Here is a 15,477-nt window from a genome sequence, read left to right as displayed (position 1 = left end):
TAGTGAAAAAGTTCGTGACTACAAGTCAGGATCCCAGTTTCCTGAAGAGGAGGATTGCAAGGCCTGATCCCTCATTGTCTAAGACAGTTTAAGATGGAAAGCAAGTGAAAACTAGACTAACAACTACTGCCTTCACCCAGTGGCACTCTCGACGGCCAGATACCACCGCTATGATAGGCGACAGTTTTCCATGAGCAAATCCAATGCTGCTGAACATACCCCTCTACTTAACGATCAGCTGCAAGTATGCTGCTTTAGATTCCCATTGCCAACTCAATAAACCTTGCACTAAAGAGTCCATGTGTAGTTCCCCTCCAGGAAGGGTGAGGAAAGAACTAAAGATGATATTTGTTACGTAGCATACCACTGCGGGCACTCAGTATTGTGATATCAAGTGGCATTGCAACGCTCAGGAGACAGATTTCTATCTACCAGCCCTACAAGCCTGACTGTGAACGCACCCAACAGATCAAGGATGCCTTTTCTTGCTCGTCACCAAGAATGCAGATTGTGCAAATCAAAGTATGCTTGTAAATCTCGACTGTACTGCAAACAAATAAGGTTACCACTGGTCAAAGATGACGGAAGACTAGTATCGGCAGAAGTATTAAGTAACGCTCTGTACCAAAAACAATCCAGGCCACTCGCGCAGCGTCTCCAAGGCTAGACTGAAAAAGAACAGTGCAAATTTATGGCTGTCATTAGAGGGAACCCACGATTTCGCACACCCACTCGCACGAACGCGCCCAGCGAGAGCTCCTGCCTTCCCGGCCTTTTTGCCGCTGTGACGCTGGGGCAAAGGCAGCCCCGGCCCTGCCCGCGGCCCCGGGGCCGCCGCCGCCGCCGCCGGGCGCAGGCCCCGAGGCCGCCGGGCCCGGGGCAGGCCGCAGGCCCCGCCACAGCCCGGCCGCGCCGCCCCCCCGGCGGCGGCCCCGCTCGCACTCACCATGGCTGCGGGCGGCTCCCGCGGAGCGGCTCTAGGCAGAGCGCCGCGCTGCGCTCATGTCACGGCCGGCGGCGGGCCCTCCCCGCCCATGCGCCGGCCAGCCCCCGCCGGCCGCAGCCCCCGGGCCCCGCGCGGAGCGGAGCGGCCCGGCGCCCAGCCCCCGGGCCGGGCCTGCGCTGGCCGGCGGGGACGGGGAGCCCCGGGGCGGGCGGGCGGGCCGAGGGCGGTGGGTGCGGGGGGCGCTCGCCGGGCGGGCGGCGCGGCGGCTCTCGGCGCGGCCGGCGGCTACGCCAGGCGCATCCCGCCTCGCACCGGGAGGGCGGCTCTGCCCCGCCCCTAACCGCCCCGCCCTCCCGCCGGAAGAGGCCGCCGCTCCCCGACGCCGCTCCTCGGCCAATCGGAGCGAAGGCGGCGGCGCGGGGCGCACGCGCAGCAGGGCGCGACGTGCCGCGCGCCGCCATGGAGGAGAAGGGCGCAGCGAGGGCGGGGGGCCGGGAGGAAGGTGCTCGCCCGGAGGTGCGCCTCGGCCCGCCCTGGCGCGGCTGCGCATGCGCGGGAAGGGGCGCTTCCCGCCCGGCAGGAAGTTACGGCACGGGAGGGACTAGGCCCACCCCTCGCTCGCGTGTGTCGGGGAGGGGGCGAATCCGCCCAGGGGCGGTGCTCCGACTGGCCGCGCCCACGCCGGGGTGGGCCTGCGACGCCCCCTTGCCAGGCGCTGTGCACGTGGGTCGGGCGCGCGTTGCCTAGCAGCGGCGGGGCCTAGGCCGCGACCCTCGGCCCCGGGCCCGTGCTGAATTTCCTTTCCCCGCCCTCAGCATCGCGAGGGTCCCTGCCACGGTTTGCACTCGGGCACAGCGCTGGGTGACACGAGCGTGTTTAACGACAGCGCCCTTGGCCGCTCCCCTCCACACCCTTTCCGGGCTGCTTCGGGCAAAGGGAGCAGCACCCCGTGCCCAGGGAGCTCTGGGGGAGCCTCTCCGCCACCCGTGCCGCTGCGTCTTCCTGCTATTTACCTTCCGCTTGAGACCTCTCAAGGGAGTTGTAGATGCACGAGGGCACTGAGGACATCTTATCTGGGGCTTTGTGCTCATGACCCACATAACAAGTTTTTTTTGTTTTTTGTTTTTAAAAAGAAAACAAGGAAAGACACACCCACCCACCTGGGAGGGAAAACAACCCACCTTGTAGGTCCTGATCAGCAACAATAAAGAGCACTTAATGTAGTTTAGAAACCTCTTCTTACACACCTACTCCAATCCCACAATTTTAATTCATTCCTAGGGCTCTTTGTGATCCTCAGTTTTCTCATGGCTTAAGTGCGCTGGAGAGAAGATGTAATGGAGAGAACCAGAACAGTGGATGGGTTTAAAAAGGGAAATAAAAGCTCCAACTGCTGCCTTCCAAAAGGAAGAAGCTGGGACCAACTAGAGCCTGAAGCCAGTGAAGTTAATACAGGTCAAAAATACTTCTTACAGTTTGCAAATTCCCCTGTCGCATTTGCTGTTACAAGAGATCATTGAAACCAGAGGCTTAATAGGCTCTAAAGGGGAGCTATATACACACGAGGATATTGCAGATGCTCACAGTTACGTTACAGGATTAAACAAAACAGGAGAGAGAGAAAAATAAATCCTCTATGGCAGTGCAACTTAACTATAAGGCTTACCAAGAAGATTATGACTGAACACTCCAAGTTTTTCCCGCTGTAGATTTTCTCCCGCTTTGATGCTTCTAATCCTGGCTGCTTTGTTGCCGAGCGCTGAGCCCCCCAGGCTGCTGTCTTGCTCACCTGGATCACGTTTCCAGGATTCATTCCCTGTTTGTGGAACTGTTGTTCCTGGGCCAGGCAGACTGTCTTTAAACTGCGTGGCTCTGAACTGTATCTGCGTTCAGTGAACACAGATGAATCCCATGCACATGAAGGAGCCGTAGTCCTGAGCCCTAAGGTGACCCGATTTAGGTGCCCCAGCACTTTTCAGATCAAGATTTTGAGCGGTATCAGGAAGGGCCCTAACAAGGGTGTTTATTCACCAAGATGAGAACTCATCGACAGGAGGCTTGCAGATTGCAGCCAAGACGACACTGTCTAGCTGCTTGTAAGATAAGTCTGTTTGCTGGTACACGCTGATGAATTACCATATGCACCGCGAGGCAGAGCGCAGCCTCCAAAACCTCTTAAACATCTCCAAATCGCAACGCTGAGCCAAGCTACGTGCCGTGCTTGCACGTGTTTTTAACAGAGGCTGGAACTGCCTCAAGCTGCCACTTATTTCAGTGATCATTACACCAAGATATCACAGCTGCATTTTCAGAGGGCAGGTTACCATGGTGACCATTAAAAGGATAATAAGATTATCACAGTTTGTTATTCTAACAAGTTGTTTGTTGACATGTGCTTTGGGGTGCACGCTTCAGACCACAGAAAACCGCCGATAGAAATCGGCTGCCCTCGCAGCTCCTGTCACACCTTACCTTTGAGGCCGTGGAAACCCACTTCCTTCAGCACTGGATTTATCAGGGGCTGTGTTTTTAGCTCTACAAGACAGAACCAAATCCAGCTTCCTTGCATAGAACAGGAGGGATTTGGTGGACTGAAGGCACAAAACAAGCTGGTGAGGACCAAGAGGCAAGAGAGAAACCAGCTGGGCACGAAGCGTGACCTGGAAAGGAGAGAAAAATGAGCGCATACCTGCTCTGCCTGTTCTGATGCTGGAAGAAAGCCTGGGGAGGCTGGAGCTGCTCTGCTTTTTATTCCTGACATGGTCGTTGCCTGCTTTTGTTGGAGGACAGGCGGCCCCGGAGATGAGAGCTGCCAGGTTTAACCTTCCATCAAAGTGCTGAAAGGCTGGATCTTACCAGGGTGCTTTTCTCCTCTGCTCCTCTGTCCTGGAGGCAGCCTGTGATCATAAAAGGTCTGAATAAACAGAACTTGCTTTCCTGAATCCTAATCCTACAGTAGCCCTTGACTTTGTAATGATGATCCCCACACATATTTCCTGTGGGAAATGCAAGGGGGAGGTAATACTTTTCTGGACAGGACTTGGGGCTGAGGGCACACTCCAAGCTTCTCAAGCCTTTGGCCCTGGTTTAGAAACATCTGCCCCAGTGGCAGAAAAGCATCCTTGTGCCTCGCACTGCTGTAGAAATAAAAGGTCTCCCACTGCCTCACCTGGGAATTTGAGTTGTTGATCTTGGAGAAGACTGGATGTGAAGACCACAGCTCTCACCAGTGTCACCAATGGGGCAATAAGGAGGAGCATGCCCCAGGAACACTGGTGTGACCAGACCCCCTTACCTTCTTCATCCTATTTTTGAGGTTCTGCCCATTACTGGAAAGTGCATTTGTTAAACAAAATAGATACTGTTACCCTGAACACTGACTAACTGCAGCTCTTATGCTTTAACCTGTGGCTGCTAACTTCATTCCCCTGATTTTCTGCTGCTTAAAGAGAGAGGAAATAGGATTCAGACCACACCCTAATCAGCCCCAAGTGTGAGTACTCAGAGATTGAAGAAAACACCAAGCTTTGCTTTTTTTTGTAGCTTTATGTCTTAAAAAGCAGAGGAAGGGGAAATACCATGGACCTGAACAGCTACTTTAAGAGACCAAGGGAACAGAATTTGTGAAATCATTCCTTACTGCATGGTTTGTCCCTTAATTATCTTTATTATAAACCTGCACGAAAATGCCCTGAAACTTGATTTGGAACCATTTTATCAAAGTATCCCACACAGCTCCAACCTTGATTCCAGCCTGTTCAATCATGCATTCAAATTTTCACTACATTTAATTGCTTTGTTCAAAATTTGCAGTTTGGATTTTGCCTCCAGGGCGAGTCTAAGTCTAATTCCAATCAAGCAGCTGTCTATACTTCACTTCAAATCCGGCGGGGTATATGTTTCCATCTCATTTTATTGTTCCTACCGCAAATTGAGCTGTAACTCATTCTGGGTGTAATGTATAAATGAGGATCTTACCGCACTTCTACTTAACATAAAGTGATTGGAAGAGAAGGGTTAAGCCGTATTGTACGAGTACAATAAAGCAACTTTGAAATGCAAGGGAACGTTACCTTTTTTATGGCAAACCCCAACCCCTCCGTGTGTCTCATAAGTGACGCGGCAATAAGCAAGCGTAGCAAGCTCTACAAAATACAGCAGGTCCAAGGCGCCGCAAACAGATGCCCATGCCCGCAGCCCTGGCAAGTAGGGAGCAGGCGGAGAGCCCTCGCTGGGTATTTCCCTCACTGGGAAATAGTGGGAGAGAGGCAGGGGAAGGGGAGGCTGGTTAGCCCTGCTCCTGCTGGAGCGGCATGCACCGGAAAGTCGTGGCGGAGCTCCGGCATGAGACTCCCCCGGGAACACATTAGCCTCCAAACGGTAGCAGTGATGCGGGGAAGCCAGAGAGCTTCTTCCCCCGGAAAGTCCCTGAGGCCATTTGCAGATTTTATACCCGGGAATCACTTCCAAATTCCAACAGAAATGCAGCCGCTTCCAGGCTGCACCAAAAGGAGCCTGCATGGCTGGGGCCGAGAGGCGGCAGGAGCCCCCCAAATAACAGGGCGTGTGGAGGGGCACCGGCAAGACCAGCCTCAGCCTGGCCTTGTGGGTCCGTCGCTTTGCACACGTTTGCAGGGAAGGCCGGGAAATGTCACCAAACCGCCCCTTCAGACAGCCTCACTGCCCCGGAATGGTGGGTGACCTGGTCCTGAGGAAGGGGGGAGGGAGAGCAGCCGCATGGGAGATGGACAGCATGCAGCAGGGCAAAGCGGAGGAGAGGAAGGAGGGTTGGGCTGAGCAGAAAGAGGCCTTCACCAAGGAGGCATTTTCTGCTGAAGTACGACCTCCGCCTTCCCGGCGCTGGCGAGGTGGGTGGACGTAGGGCAGGACCGGAGGAGCCCAGGGCGCCAGGCGGGTCGGGGCAGGAGCCGGGGCACTGGTAGGCGCCTGCCGGGCAGAGCGCGATGGGGGCGTGCTCCTTCCCCGCGGCAGGCATTTTATTTTTGTTCTCCATCCGGTCTTAATTTAGCTCTCCGAGCTGTGCCAGGCAGCGAGCGCGCAGCGCTCCCGCCTCGGAGCTGCCCGCAGCACGGCCTCTCAAGGGTAAAGACGTGGGGGCAGGAGGACGGGGTGCCGGTCTTGCCCCCTCCTCTGCTCCCACCCCAGTGCTTCCAACGCTCCCGGTGAAATTCCCGCTGCGGGCGATCTCCTGCGCCGCAGCCAGGAGTTAGCGCCTGGCTGCTCAGTCCCTTGGCTCCGCGGGCGCCGCGAGGGAGCTAATGGGTTTTTATTGAGCTCGGCGCTGCCGAGGAGGGAGCGGGGTCCCAGCAGCCAGACGCCAGCGGCGGACCGGCAAGGCCTCCCGTTTTTCCGGGCAGCGCAGGGTGGAGGCGGCCCCGCGGCGCAGCGAACCCCCCGCCAGCGGCCCCTCGGCCTGCCCGGGAGCCGCCGGGGCTCCCCGGGGCCGGGCCCCGCTCGCCTCTCCCCCACGGCGCGGCGCGGCGCGAGCGGCCCTGTTTCCCCGCCGTGCGGCTCCTCTTTGCTCGGCCCATTAGCCGATGCATTAAATTTTAACATTTTTGTGGCTCCCTGCGGGGCGTTCCCCGGTGAGTGTGCATCTGGGTGGGGGCCAGGGCCCGGGCGCCGCACCCAGGGGGCTGGGGGGCATCGTGGGGGTCCGGTGCGGAGGAGGTCCCCACCTGCACCCCCTGCAGAGGGGCTTCCCCGGCTGCCCGCGGGATGCTGGTGCCTCGGCCGCGCCGGGGGACGCAGAGCCCTCCCAGGGACCGGCCCGGGCTGCATCGGCACGGGGCGAAGGGTGGCAAGGGGGGTCACCGCCCCGCGGGTCCTGCCCCCCAGGGCCGTGCAAAGGTGACCGCTCTCGCTGCTGCGTGGCAAAAGCCGATCCCTGTATGCACCGAGCACAGCCGGCACGCTGAGCGCGGCACGCAGGCGTGCGCTGAGCGCGGCCGTGCACGGCCACCCAGCCCTGTACGCCCTGAGCACAGCTGCGCACACACGCATACGCTGAAAACAGCCGTGCACACGTGCATGCACACGCTCGCGAGTGCAGCAAGGCAGCACACGTGGTCAGGCTTCCTCCTCGTCCCCGTGCATCCCTCCCGTGCTGCGAGGTGCCCGCGGTGCAGCACGCTCGAGGGATGTGTCCCCGTCTTCCCAGCTGGCCACAGGTGCCGGAGGGAGGCCCCGGTGCGGTGGAGCAGCAGGATTTGGCCGTGGTGGCTCAGGACCGACGCGGGGTGGTCGAACGCCCTGGCAGAGCTGCCAAGTGCCGGCACCTCGCAGTCTCACGCGTGAGACTCTCTGGCCCAGCGCCCTTCCAGGTGCACTGAGGGAGGTGCTGGAACCTGGACGCTGGGGTAAAGCACCCTGCAAGGACAGCGCCCTTCTCTGGAGGGGCAGGTTTTTGGGGAGGAGAGGACCCGGGGAGCCGGCCCCGAGGCCGGCTGGTCTTGGCGGCGGGCTGGCGGGGCACAGCCGCCCACGGGCTCAGCCGCCCACGGGCTCAGCCGCCCGGGCAGCGCTTTCTGGCCACGAGAAACGAAAAAGCCCTCGATTTTTGCCATGAAGGCGGGTGCGGCTGGAGCAGGCCCCTGCGACCGGAGCAGCGCGCGGAATAATTCATGGTGACTCAGGGCAAAGCCCGCGGCCAGGCCGGGGGAAGCCGCTCCGTGTCCTCCCCCGGCTGCCCCGCGAGGCTGTGGCCTTTGCTCCCACCCAGGGGCAGGACACGCCGGGGCGAGGGACCACTCGGCTCCCAGTGCCCGGGGCCCCCGGCTCCGCTCCGAGGGACAGAGCCTGGGCAAGCCGAGCCGCCCGCCAGCTCGTCCCTGTGAGTGGGGCCGGCTCCTGCGGCTCTCGGCATTCGCAGCCCTGCTCCTGGCAGTGCCCTGGCCGCTCCGCTCATGCCACGGGCTCCACGCTCGCCTCCGCAGGGACCGGCCTGCCGAGGGGCCGCCTGGGACAGGCGCGGGCATTGCTCTGCGAGCCACGGTGAGTTTGCCAGGTCTCAGCTCGGCAGTGCCGGGGAGCGCCGAGACATCAACATGCGGGACGTGGCCAGAGATGCCCGGCTGGCTGCGGCAGCCGAGGAGTTAACTTCCCAGCCTCTCCGCAGGAATCGGGAGCTATTAATACTCGCACGCTGGTTTATCTGTCAGAGCGAGCCGGCTGCTCCGTCGGTGAGACGAGCCCCGCAGAGCTGCATCTTGCCGGGGCCACAACTTTTCCCGGTGAGCGCTGCCAGCTCACGCTGCGCTCCCGGCCCCGGCCCGCCGGCCCTCCCGCCGCCGCTGCTGGCCCTGCCGGCCGCGCGCCCGGCACCTGGCGCAGCACAAACTTTCCCCCGGGCCGGAGGTGCTGGCAGAGCCGCGGGCACCGTGCGCCTGCGCCCGCCCAGGGCTGCAGCCGGGTGCAGCCGGGCGCGGGGTGGGAGCCGGCCCCCGGCGCTGCGCAGGGGCAGCCCCTTCCTCCGGCCCCGGCCTCTGAAGCGGCCGCAGGGCTCAGCGGAGCCGCCTGGAGTCTCCCGCTGCCCTGCCGGCCCCCTCGGCTCGGGCGATGCCGCCCCGGACGCCGGGCGGCAGCACGGAGCACCCGCTCCCTGCCCGCAGCCCCTGAGGGCTCGGTGCCGTCGGCCGCCCGGGCGCGCGGCGATGGGCGCCTGCGGGAGCACGGGGCACGGCCAGCGCCGGAGCGAAGGCGACGGGGGACACGGCAGAACCCGGCGCTGCCCCCAGCCGCGGTGAGGAGGCTCCCGGCGTCCCCATCTCACGGAGCCCGCGGGCACGGCTGGCTCCGGGCGGGCAGGGCTGGGTGAGCCGGGCACAAGCACGGCACGGCTGCCACACCGTGGCCCTGGGCAGGAGCCCGTGAGCATCCTGACTCCGTCTGTGCCGGCCTCCGGTGGAACTGGCGAGGCGAGGGAAGATGCCAACAGCTCCCCAGTGCTGCCCGGCCTGGAGTCCCCCTCGCCCGGGAGCGGCGGCTGCCGGCGGCGAGCGATGGATTCCTTCTGCTTCGTCTGCTTCCAGAAAGAGGAGCTCCAGCCCCTGCACCTGAGCGGGTGAGTGCTGCGCCCCGCCGCCTCGGGGGACACCGCGCGGCCCCGGCCGGCAGCTGGGCCGGGGGACGGCAGCCGCCTTGCCCTGCCCGAGGCTCCGCTGCAGCAGGAGCAGCCTCCCCAGCGGGGTCTGCCCGGAGGAGACTCCCGGCGCCGGGGCGGCCGCCCTCTCCCGCCCCGCCGGGGTGCCGCGGGCCGCGACGGAGACGCTGCGCCACGCTGTCGGATGGAGGCTGTTGCAAACTTCCCCATGGGGGATCGCATCGCTTTTGGGGCGAGGGGCATCGCGGCAGGTCGCGGGGGCTGCTGCAAGCTTTGCAGCGGGGGGAGCGGGGCGGCAAGGTGCCGCCGGAGAAACCGGGCGCCGCGGCACTCCAGCGAGCCCAGCTGCCTCCCGCTGCGGGTGCTCCCACGCTTGGATGTGCAGGAGAGCAGGACCTCCCGGCGCCGCGTTGCACGGGACGTCGGGGGGGAAATCCCGTGTTCACCGTCTGGGCGGCTCGGTCGGACGTCACAGCGGCCCGGCATAAGTGACCTGGCTGTTTGCATCCAGGTGGCCTGGACGCAGGGATGGTTGCAGCCTGGAAGGGTTATTCTGGGGAGGCTTAAAGGGGTCCTCGATTTTCTGACTCTCGTGTGACACTCTGGACTTTCGGAGGGGCTGGACCCCACTGACTTCGGCGTGGATCTGGGTGGATCTGCCTGGCTCTCTGCAAGAAACCAGCTCGGCCCTTGCCCGTCATGCCCCTGGAGAGCCCCTGGCTCGGCCGCTCCGGGGCTCGTCCTTGCTGGCGTCCCGCAGGGGCGTCCCGCCAGCCTTCCTGTCCCCAGCCCCGGCCGTGCTCCGCGGGGACGCACCGGTGCCGGACACCCGCAGCGTCTCCGGGAGCTGCCGCCGGAGAGATTGCTCTGATCCTGCTCGTGTGAGCGCGGGTGCCCGGTCTGCCCCTGCTGGCTGGGGACGTAGGGACACGGCGGCTGGGGTGTCCCCGAGGAGGGCTGGTGTGTGGCAGGCTCCAAAGCCCGTCCGCAATCGCCTGGCCCCAGCGTGTGGCTCGCTCCCTCGCTCCCTCCCTCCCGGCTGCCTTCCTGGCCCCGGCAGCGCCTCTCTCCTGCCTGTTGCCTGAATTAGCGAGGCAGCCGGCAGGGAGGCGAGGTGCGAACGCCGGCATATGCCGTGCCCAGCTGCTCCCGCATGGCACCGGGCCGCTGCCGGCTGCCAGGAGCCGAGCAGGAGCTTGTCCCGGTGGGCCGGGGTCTGCCGGCCCCCGGCAAAGCCTCGGCTCCTGCTGCGGAGGGCAGCTCTCACCACCGGCATCCCGCCAGCCCTTCCCGGGCTCCCGGGCCATCTCCCGGCCAGGTCAGCTCAGCAGGGAGAAGGGGCCAAGGCGCGGGCAAAGGGTCGCTCCGGAGGGGGCACCGGGCAGGAAGCTCTGCCCCGATCCATGCCCGCGCATACGGCACCTCCTCCCACCATGGAGCCTGGGCCTCGCCAGGGCTCCCGCGGCTCCCAGCGCGCCGGCGACCGCGGCCGGGCCACCCGAGGCGCCAGCCCTGGCGGGCAGTGAGGAGACCCCCCGCGAGCCGCCCGGCGCCGAGCTATTTCGGGGCCGGCTCACAGCCCGCGGGGCATTTTCTGCTGTGCTCGGCAGAACGGTGCCGCATCCCTCCCGGTGATGCCGGCAAGGTCAGGAGGCCTGAAATCCGGGCCGCCAGCCGCCCGTCGGCGCCGGCACATGCGCCTGCAAGCTGCCGTCCCGCTCCATGCCCAGCCCCTCCGGGGCGGCCCACGGGGTGCGGGTGGCTGACGGCGGCTTGCTGCGGAGATGCGCTTTCCCGGCCCCCCAGCTCGTGGCGGAGCTGAGCATCCTCCCCGAGTGCCTCTTCCGCAGGGGCTGCGGCACGCGGCTTCGGCTGGGCTAGCGGGAACGGGCAGCAGCTGAGTGGCTGAGTCGGAGCGCCGGTGCTGGCTGCTGGCCCTGGGTGAAGCGCCGCGAGTCGCCTGCCCGGCCCCGGCAGCCGCCCTCCGCTCCAGCACTCCGTGTCCGGCTGCCTCGGGACATCCCGGCCGAGGGAGACGTCAGCCAGGCCAGGGCAGAAGCCCTGCCAATGCGAGCGCGGCGGGAAGGGTTTTGCCGAACAGCGTATTTGATGGGAAACGGCGTTCCGGGGGCTCACAAGTGCGTTTGGAGGATGATGGAGGGGAAGCAGCTGGGAACGCCGGGCCGCCAGGCTCCTGCGTGTCCTGGGAGCCACCTTTCGCGGCGGGAACGGCCCCAGGCTGAGGTTAGCCGTTCACAGCCCCAGACCCGCAATTTTCCAATTCCAAACACCGCTATGTTAAAGCAATGCGAGTACGAGAGGTGATTTCCGAAAAACAACCAGACTCCACGTAGGGTCAAACAAAACATTCCGGCTGCCCTGAAACGAAATCCCACCAAGATGAGCTTTGAAGTGATTTTTGTCAAAAACAACCAATCCCGGTGAGGGCTGCAAGACCTTTCCTCCCGCTTTCCCTGGAGGAAGCCCCACAGCCAGCGGCGCCGGGAGCCGGCACTCGTGATGGCAGGGCGAGCCGGAGGCCGGCCAGTGACGGGGCGGTGTTCCGGGTGCCCTGGGAGCAGGGAGCCCGCAGAGCCCGGGGGCGGCCGGCTCCAGCTGCGAGAACCCGGGAGCCTGGGAAAACGCCGGGGCGCCGGTGGGCGCCCGGCCGGGGCAGGATTATCGAGCGAGTCGTGGCTCTTCCCCGGCTCGCGCCGTCCCCGGAGCCATTAGCGATCCCCAAAGCCTGCTTTATTGCTCAGCCCGCGCTGCAGCCCGGCTCCGGGCTCTCTCCTACTTCCAGCGCTGATTGCAGCCGTAATGGCAAGTTTCTGCCTTCCCTCCCCGAGTGCCTCCTTTCCCGATGCGATCGGGGGGGCCGCGGGTGGCAGGGGGCCTCGGGGGCTGCTGGCTGGAGAGGTGGCAGCCTGGGCTTGCGGCATCTCCTGGGCTCCGCTCCCGGAGCGTGACGCGGGCATCCGGTCTGCCGGCTGTGCCCAGCCTGTGCCAGGCCACAGGTGGCACGAGCCTGGCATTCTCAGCCGGGGGAGGAGAGCCGTGGCTGTTCCCAGCTTGTCCCCAGCGCATCCTCGGCAGCAGCTTCCCGCCCTGCGCTGCTCCGAGGGGGGCTGCTGTGCCGGGGGGGCTCCACCAGCCCCAGTGCTCCCCAGGGCGGCACCCGCCTGCCCCCACCGGCCTTTCCCTGGGCCTGGCTCCAGCCCGTGGGATGGGACGGGCATCGCCTGCCGCCCCCTGCACGCTGTCCGGGCGGCCTCCTCCCAGGGTCCCGGGGGTGGCCAGGGGCCCGGCCGGGGGCTGCGGCACCAGCTGCTCCCCGGGGCCAGCCGGACCTGTGTGCCCTGCCCGCGGGGCCCTTCCGCGGGAGGTGCCGGCCCGCGCGGGACTGGGCGCCGGGAGAAGCACCCCGGGGTGCCCCCGCCGCGCTCCCGCCCAGCCCTGGGCCTTTCCCGTCCCCCGGGGGAGCGGGCAGGAGCCCTGGGCGACACCGGCCGGCTGCGAACGAGCCCCCGGGGGGGCATTCGCCAGGGGCACGTTCAGTCCCCGCCGGGCACCCGCAGCAGGGGGGGGCCGGGCTCTGCTGGGGCCCGCTGCCCAGGCAGGGGCCGGTGGCCTGTGGCACCGCGGCGGTGGCCGCCAGCGGGTCCCTGGGCTGCATGCACGGGCGCAGGCCTGCTGGAGGGAGCGTGTCTGTCTCCTCTCCCTCGCTAGATGGTGCCAGGAGAACGGGCTGCGAGCGGCGTGGCGCGGCGCGGTGGCTCGGCAGTGCCAGCGGTGCCGGGGGCCTGGGCACGGGGCAGCCAGGCCTGGCCGTCACGGCGCCCCATGCTGACTCCTGCTCCCTCTTTGAAATCGTCCCCCACTGCCCCAGGGACTGGAAATGCTGCTGGGCAGCAGCTGTGAGAACAGATGTACCATGGCCCAGGGCAGCGACTTGGTGTCTACTGCTTCCCCGGGACTCGGACCCAGACCGGGAGAGAGCGAGACAGTGCTGTGACCCTGCTCTGCCCCAAATGCCGCCTCCTCCCCATGAAAAAATCTGTTCTGTTTCTTTTCAAAAGAAACTCATTCCAAAGAAACCTGTTTTTCTTTTCTGTTGCTTTCCAAAGCAGTAAACCGTCATCACTAGGCTCCAGAGTCAACACTATCTCCAAGCTGCCTGCAAATGGGCTTGGGCTACCTGGCAGACTCAGGCAGCCGGTGCTGCAGGTCCCGGCCCGTGCACCCGTGCCGAGGAGGCTGGGGCTGCGCCGCCGGCGCGGCCGCCCGGGGTCACCCGCGGAACGGGGCTCAGGCAGGGGCGCCAGCTCGGCGCGTCCCTGGGACTGACAGGAGCTGGGGACTGCGGCGCGGCAAGGGCTGGATCCGGTCTGTGACCTTGTGACCGGCTTACGGCGGGTTTTTGCTCGTGCCGCCGAAGCGCGAGAGACGCCGAGCGGCCAGGCCGCGGCGGGGGCGCCGGCCGCAGGAGCCCCGCTCCCCGCTCCCCGCTTCCCAGGAAGCCGGCTGCGTGCGGCAGCTGCCGGCGGGCGCTTCCTCGGGGTGCCGGGCTGGGGAGGGGACCTGCAAGCTGTCACGGGTGCAAAACCACCCCGCGAGGCTCCGCGCAAAACTCACAGCACCAAGTATTTCGGAAGGGGTGAGCACCCTTCTCCCAGAATTTGGAGGGTGTTGGGCTTCCCAGGGGTTTTTTGCTTGCTCCCCTTTCGCAACGCCCTTCCCGTCCGGCTGCGGCCATTTGGGGGCAGAAGGCTCCTTTCCCTGCAGCTGGCGCAAAGCTCGGGGGGATCACGGGGCCGCGGGGCGCCGGGAGCCTGGGCTTGCTGCATGGGCTGGGATTGCGTGAGGGATAAACGTGCTCGATCCGGCGCCTTTCATCCCGCTGGTCTTAATTAGTTGGTATTTTTGGAGTGCTTTGAAGACGAGGAGCTTTACGCAAACCGGACCCGTTGTTATCGTTCTTATTGTCGTTACTCTTGAGTCGACGCGTGACCCACGTGCCGGCGACGTGCCGGAGCGCGTTGCGCAGCCTGGCGGAGCGGCCGCTCCGCAGGGAAGGAGCCGCCGAGCCCCGGCGAGCCGAGCCGCGGCCGAGCTGCTCAGGACAAACCGGCGCGCGCCCCAAACTTCAGGCGGCGCCGGGCAGGGCTGCGGCGGCCGCGGGAGCTCGCGGGGAGCCCGTCGCTCCGCTTTGGGGGCACCCGGGGCCGGGAGGCAAAGCCGGGGGGCTGCCGGGATCGGAGCAGAGGCCGTTTGTGGAGCGAGCTAGCGCGGGCTGTCCCCGCGCCCGCCGCGTCCCGGGGGTCCCTCTGGCTGCGCGTATCCTACCGCTGCCGCGACAGCTTGCGCGGCGTCGCCCGGGCGCCAGCGAAGGCTACGGCAGCGCCGGTGCAGCTCGCAGCCTCACCGGACGGAGCTCGGAGCTCAGAGGGGAGAAAAGAGCAACAGCCGCTTGCGCAAGGTCACCGGAGGACACGGGCTAAAGAAGGGCCCGGAGGATGCACCCAGTGCCGGGCCCCGGGTTCTCCCGCTCGGCTGCTCCCAGCCGCGGCCGAGCTCCCTCCCACGGATGCGAGGCGGCGATGAGCGGAGGCGGATTCGGGGCGCCCCCGGCCCCGCGCAGGCTCCCCAGGCGCCACTTCCCATGCCTGACCTAGAAACAGCCCGCGGCTATAAATAGGCCCATCGGAAGCAGGGATCAGCGCAGCTCGGAGCACGGCGAGGAGGAGGCTGCCAGCGACCCGGGCGGCGAGCGACGGCGCGGCCGGGGGGAGGCAAAGCCGGGGGCCGGGGGGAGACGGCCGAGGGAGCGGGGGCGCTGGGAAGGCCGGCGCGATTTTTGCAAGCTCCCGTCTCGCCCGCACGCGAGCGCAGGGGTGTCGTCAAGGCCGGGCTGCCCGGCAGGGGAGGAGAAACGGCGTTTCGCCTCGAGCGTGGGACACGCTCTTGTGTCCGTAGTGGCTTCCGTCTGCCGTGGCCCGGCCCGGGAAGGCGCCGTCCCCGCGGCCCGCGCGTTCGGCAAGGGGATGCTGTGTGACGCCACGCGGCTCCGGCCGTGCTGAGCACCCGGCTGGCCGGACCCAGCACCGCCCTGCTTCTCGCCCCCAGCGCCGCTCCGCTCGCCCGGCTGCCCCACGCGCCACGGCGGTGCCAGGGAGCAGCACGGCACGCATCCTGCCCGGGCTCAGCGCGGCTTGCCCCGGCCGGGGCAACCTCAGAGCCCCGCTGGGCTCCATCCCTGCCCAGAGGATGGCATTTCTGCCCTCCTTTTGGATGCAGCAAGGATCTCGCTCTCCATACAAGCACCCCGATCCTGGCCGGGGTCTGCTGCATTAGTGTCACGAGATGTGGTAACTGCGCGAGGGCTCAGCCGGGGGGACCGGAGGAGCTG

At 65.3% G+C, this 15,477-nt stretch overlaps 1 protein-coding gene across 8 annotated transcripts in view; it reads right to left on the bottom strand.

The window, feature by feature from the left end:
• The window catches only part of XPO6 (exportin 6), a 61,815-nt gene extending 60,800 nt beyond the window's left edge, over positions 1–1,015 (bottom strand). For all 8 annotated transcript variants that reach the window (XM_067306002.1, XM_067306004.1, XM_067306005.1 and 5 more), the window contains exon 1: positions 947–1,015. In XM_067306002.1, the coding sequence (XP_067162103.1) occupies positions 947–949 (3 nt within the window). In that variant the 5' untranslated portion in view covers positions 950–1,015. The remainder of the gene's footprint in view (positions 1–946) is intronic.
• Positions 1,016–15,477: the final 14,462 nt, after the last annotated feature.

This window comes from Apteryx mantelli, chromosome 16, assembly GCF_036417845.1.
Source record: "Apteryx mantelli isolate bAptMan1 chromosome 16, bAptMan1.hap1, whole genome shotgun sequence".
Lineage (NCBI taxonomy): Eukaryota > Metazoa > Chordata > Aves > Apterygiformes > Apterygidae > Apteryx > Apteryx mantelli.
The sequence above is the reverse complement of the archived record's forward strand: the minus strand, read 5'-3'. Positions and strand labels throughout refer to the sequence as shown.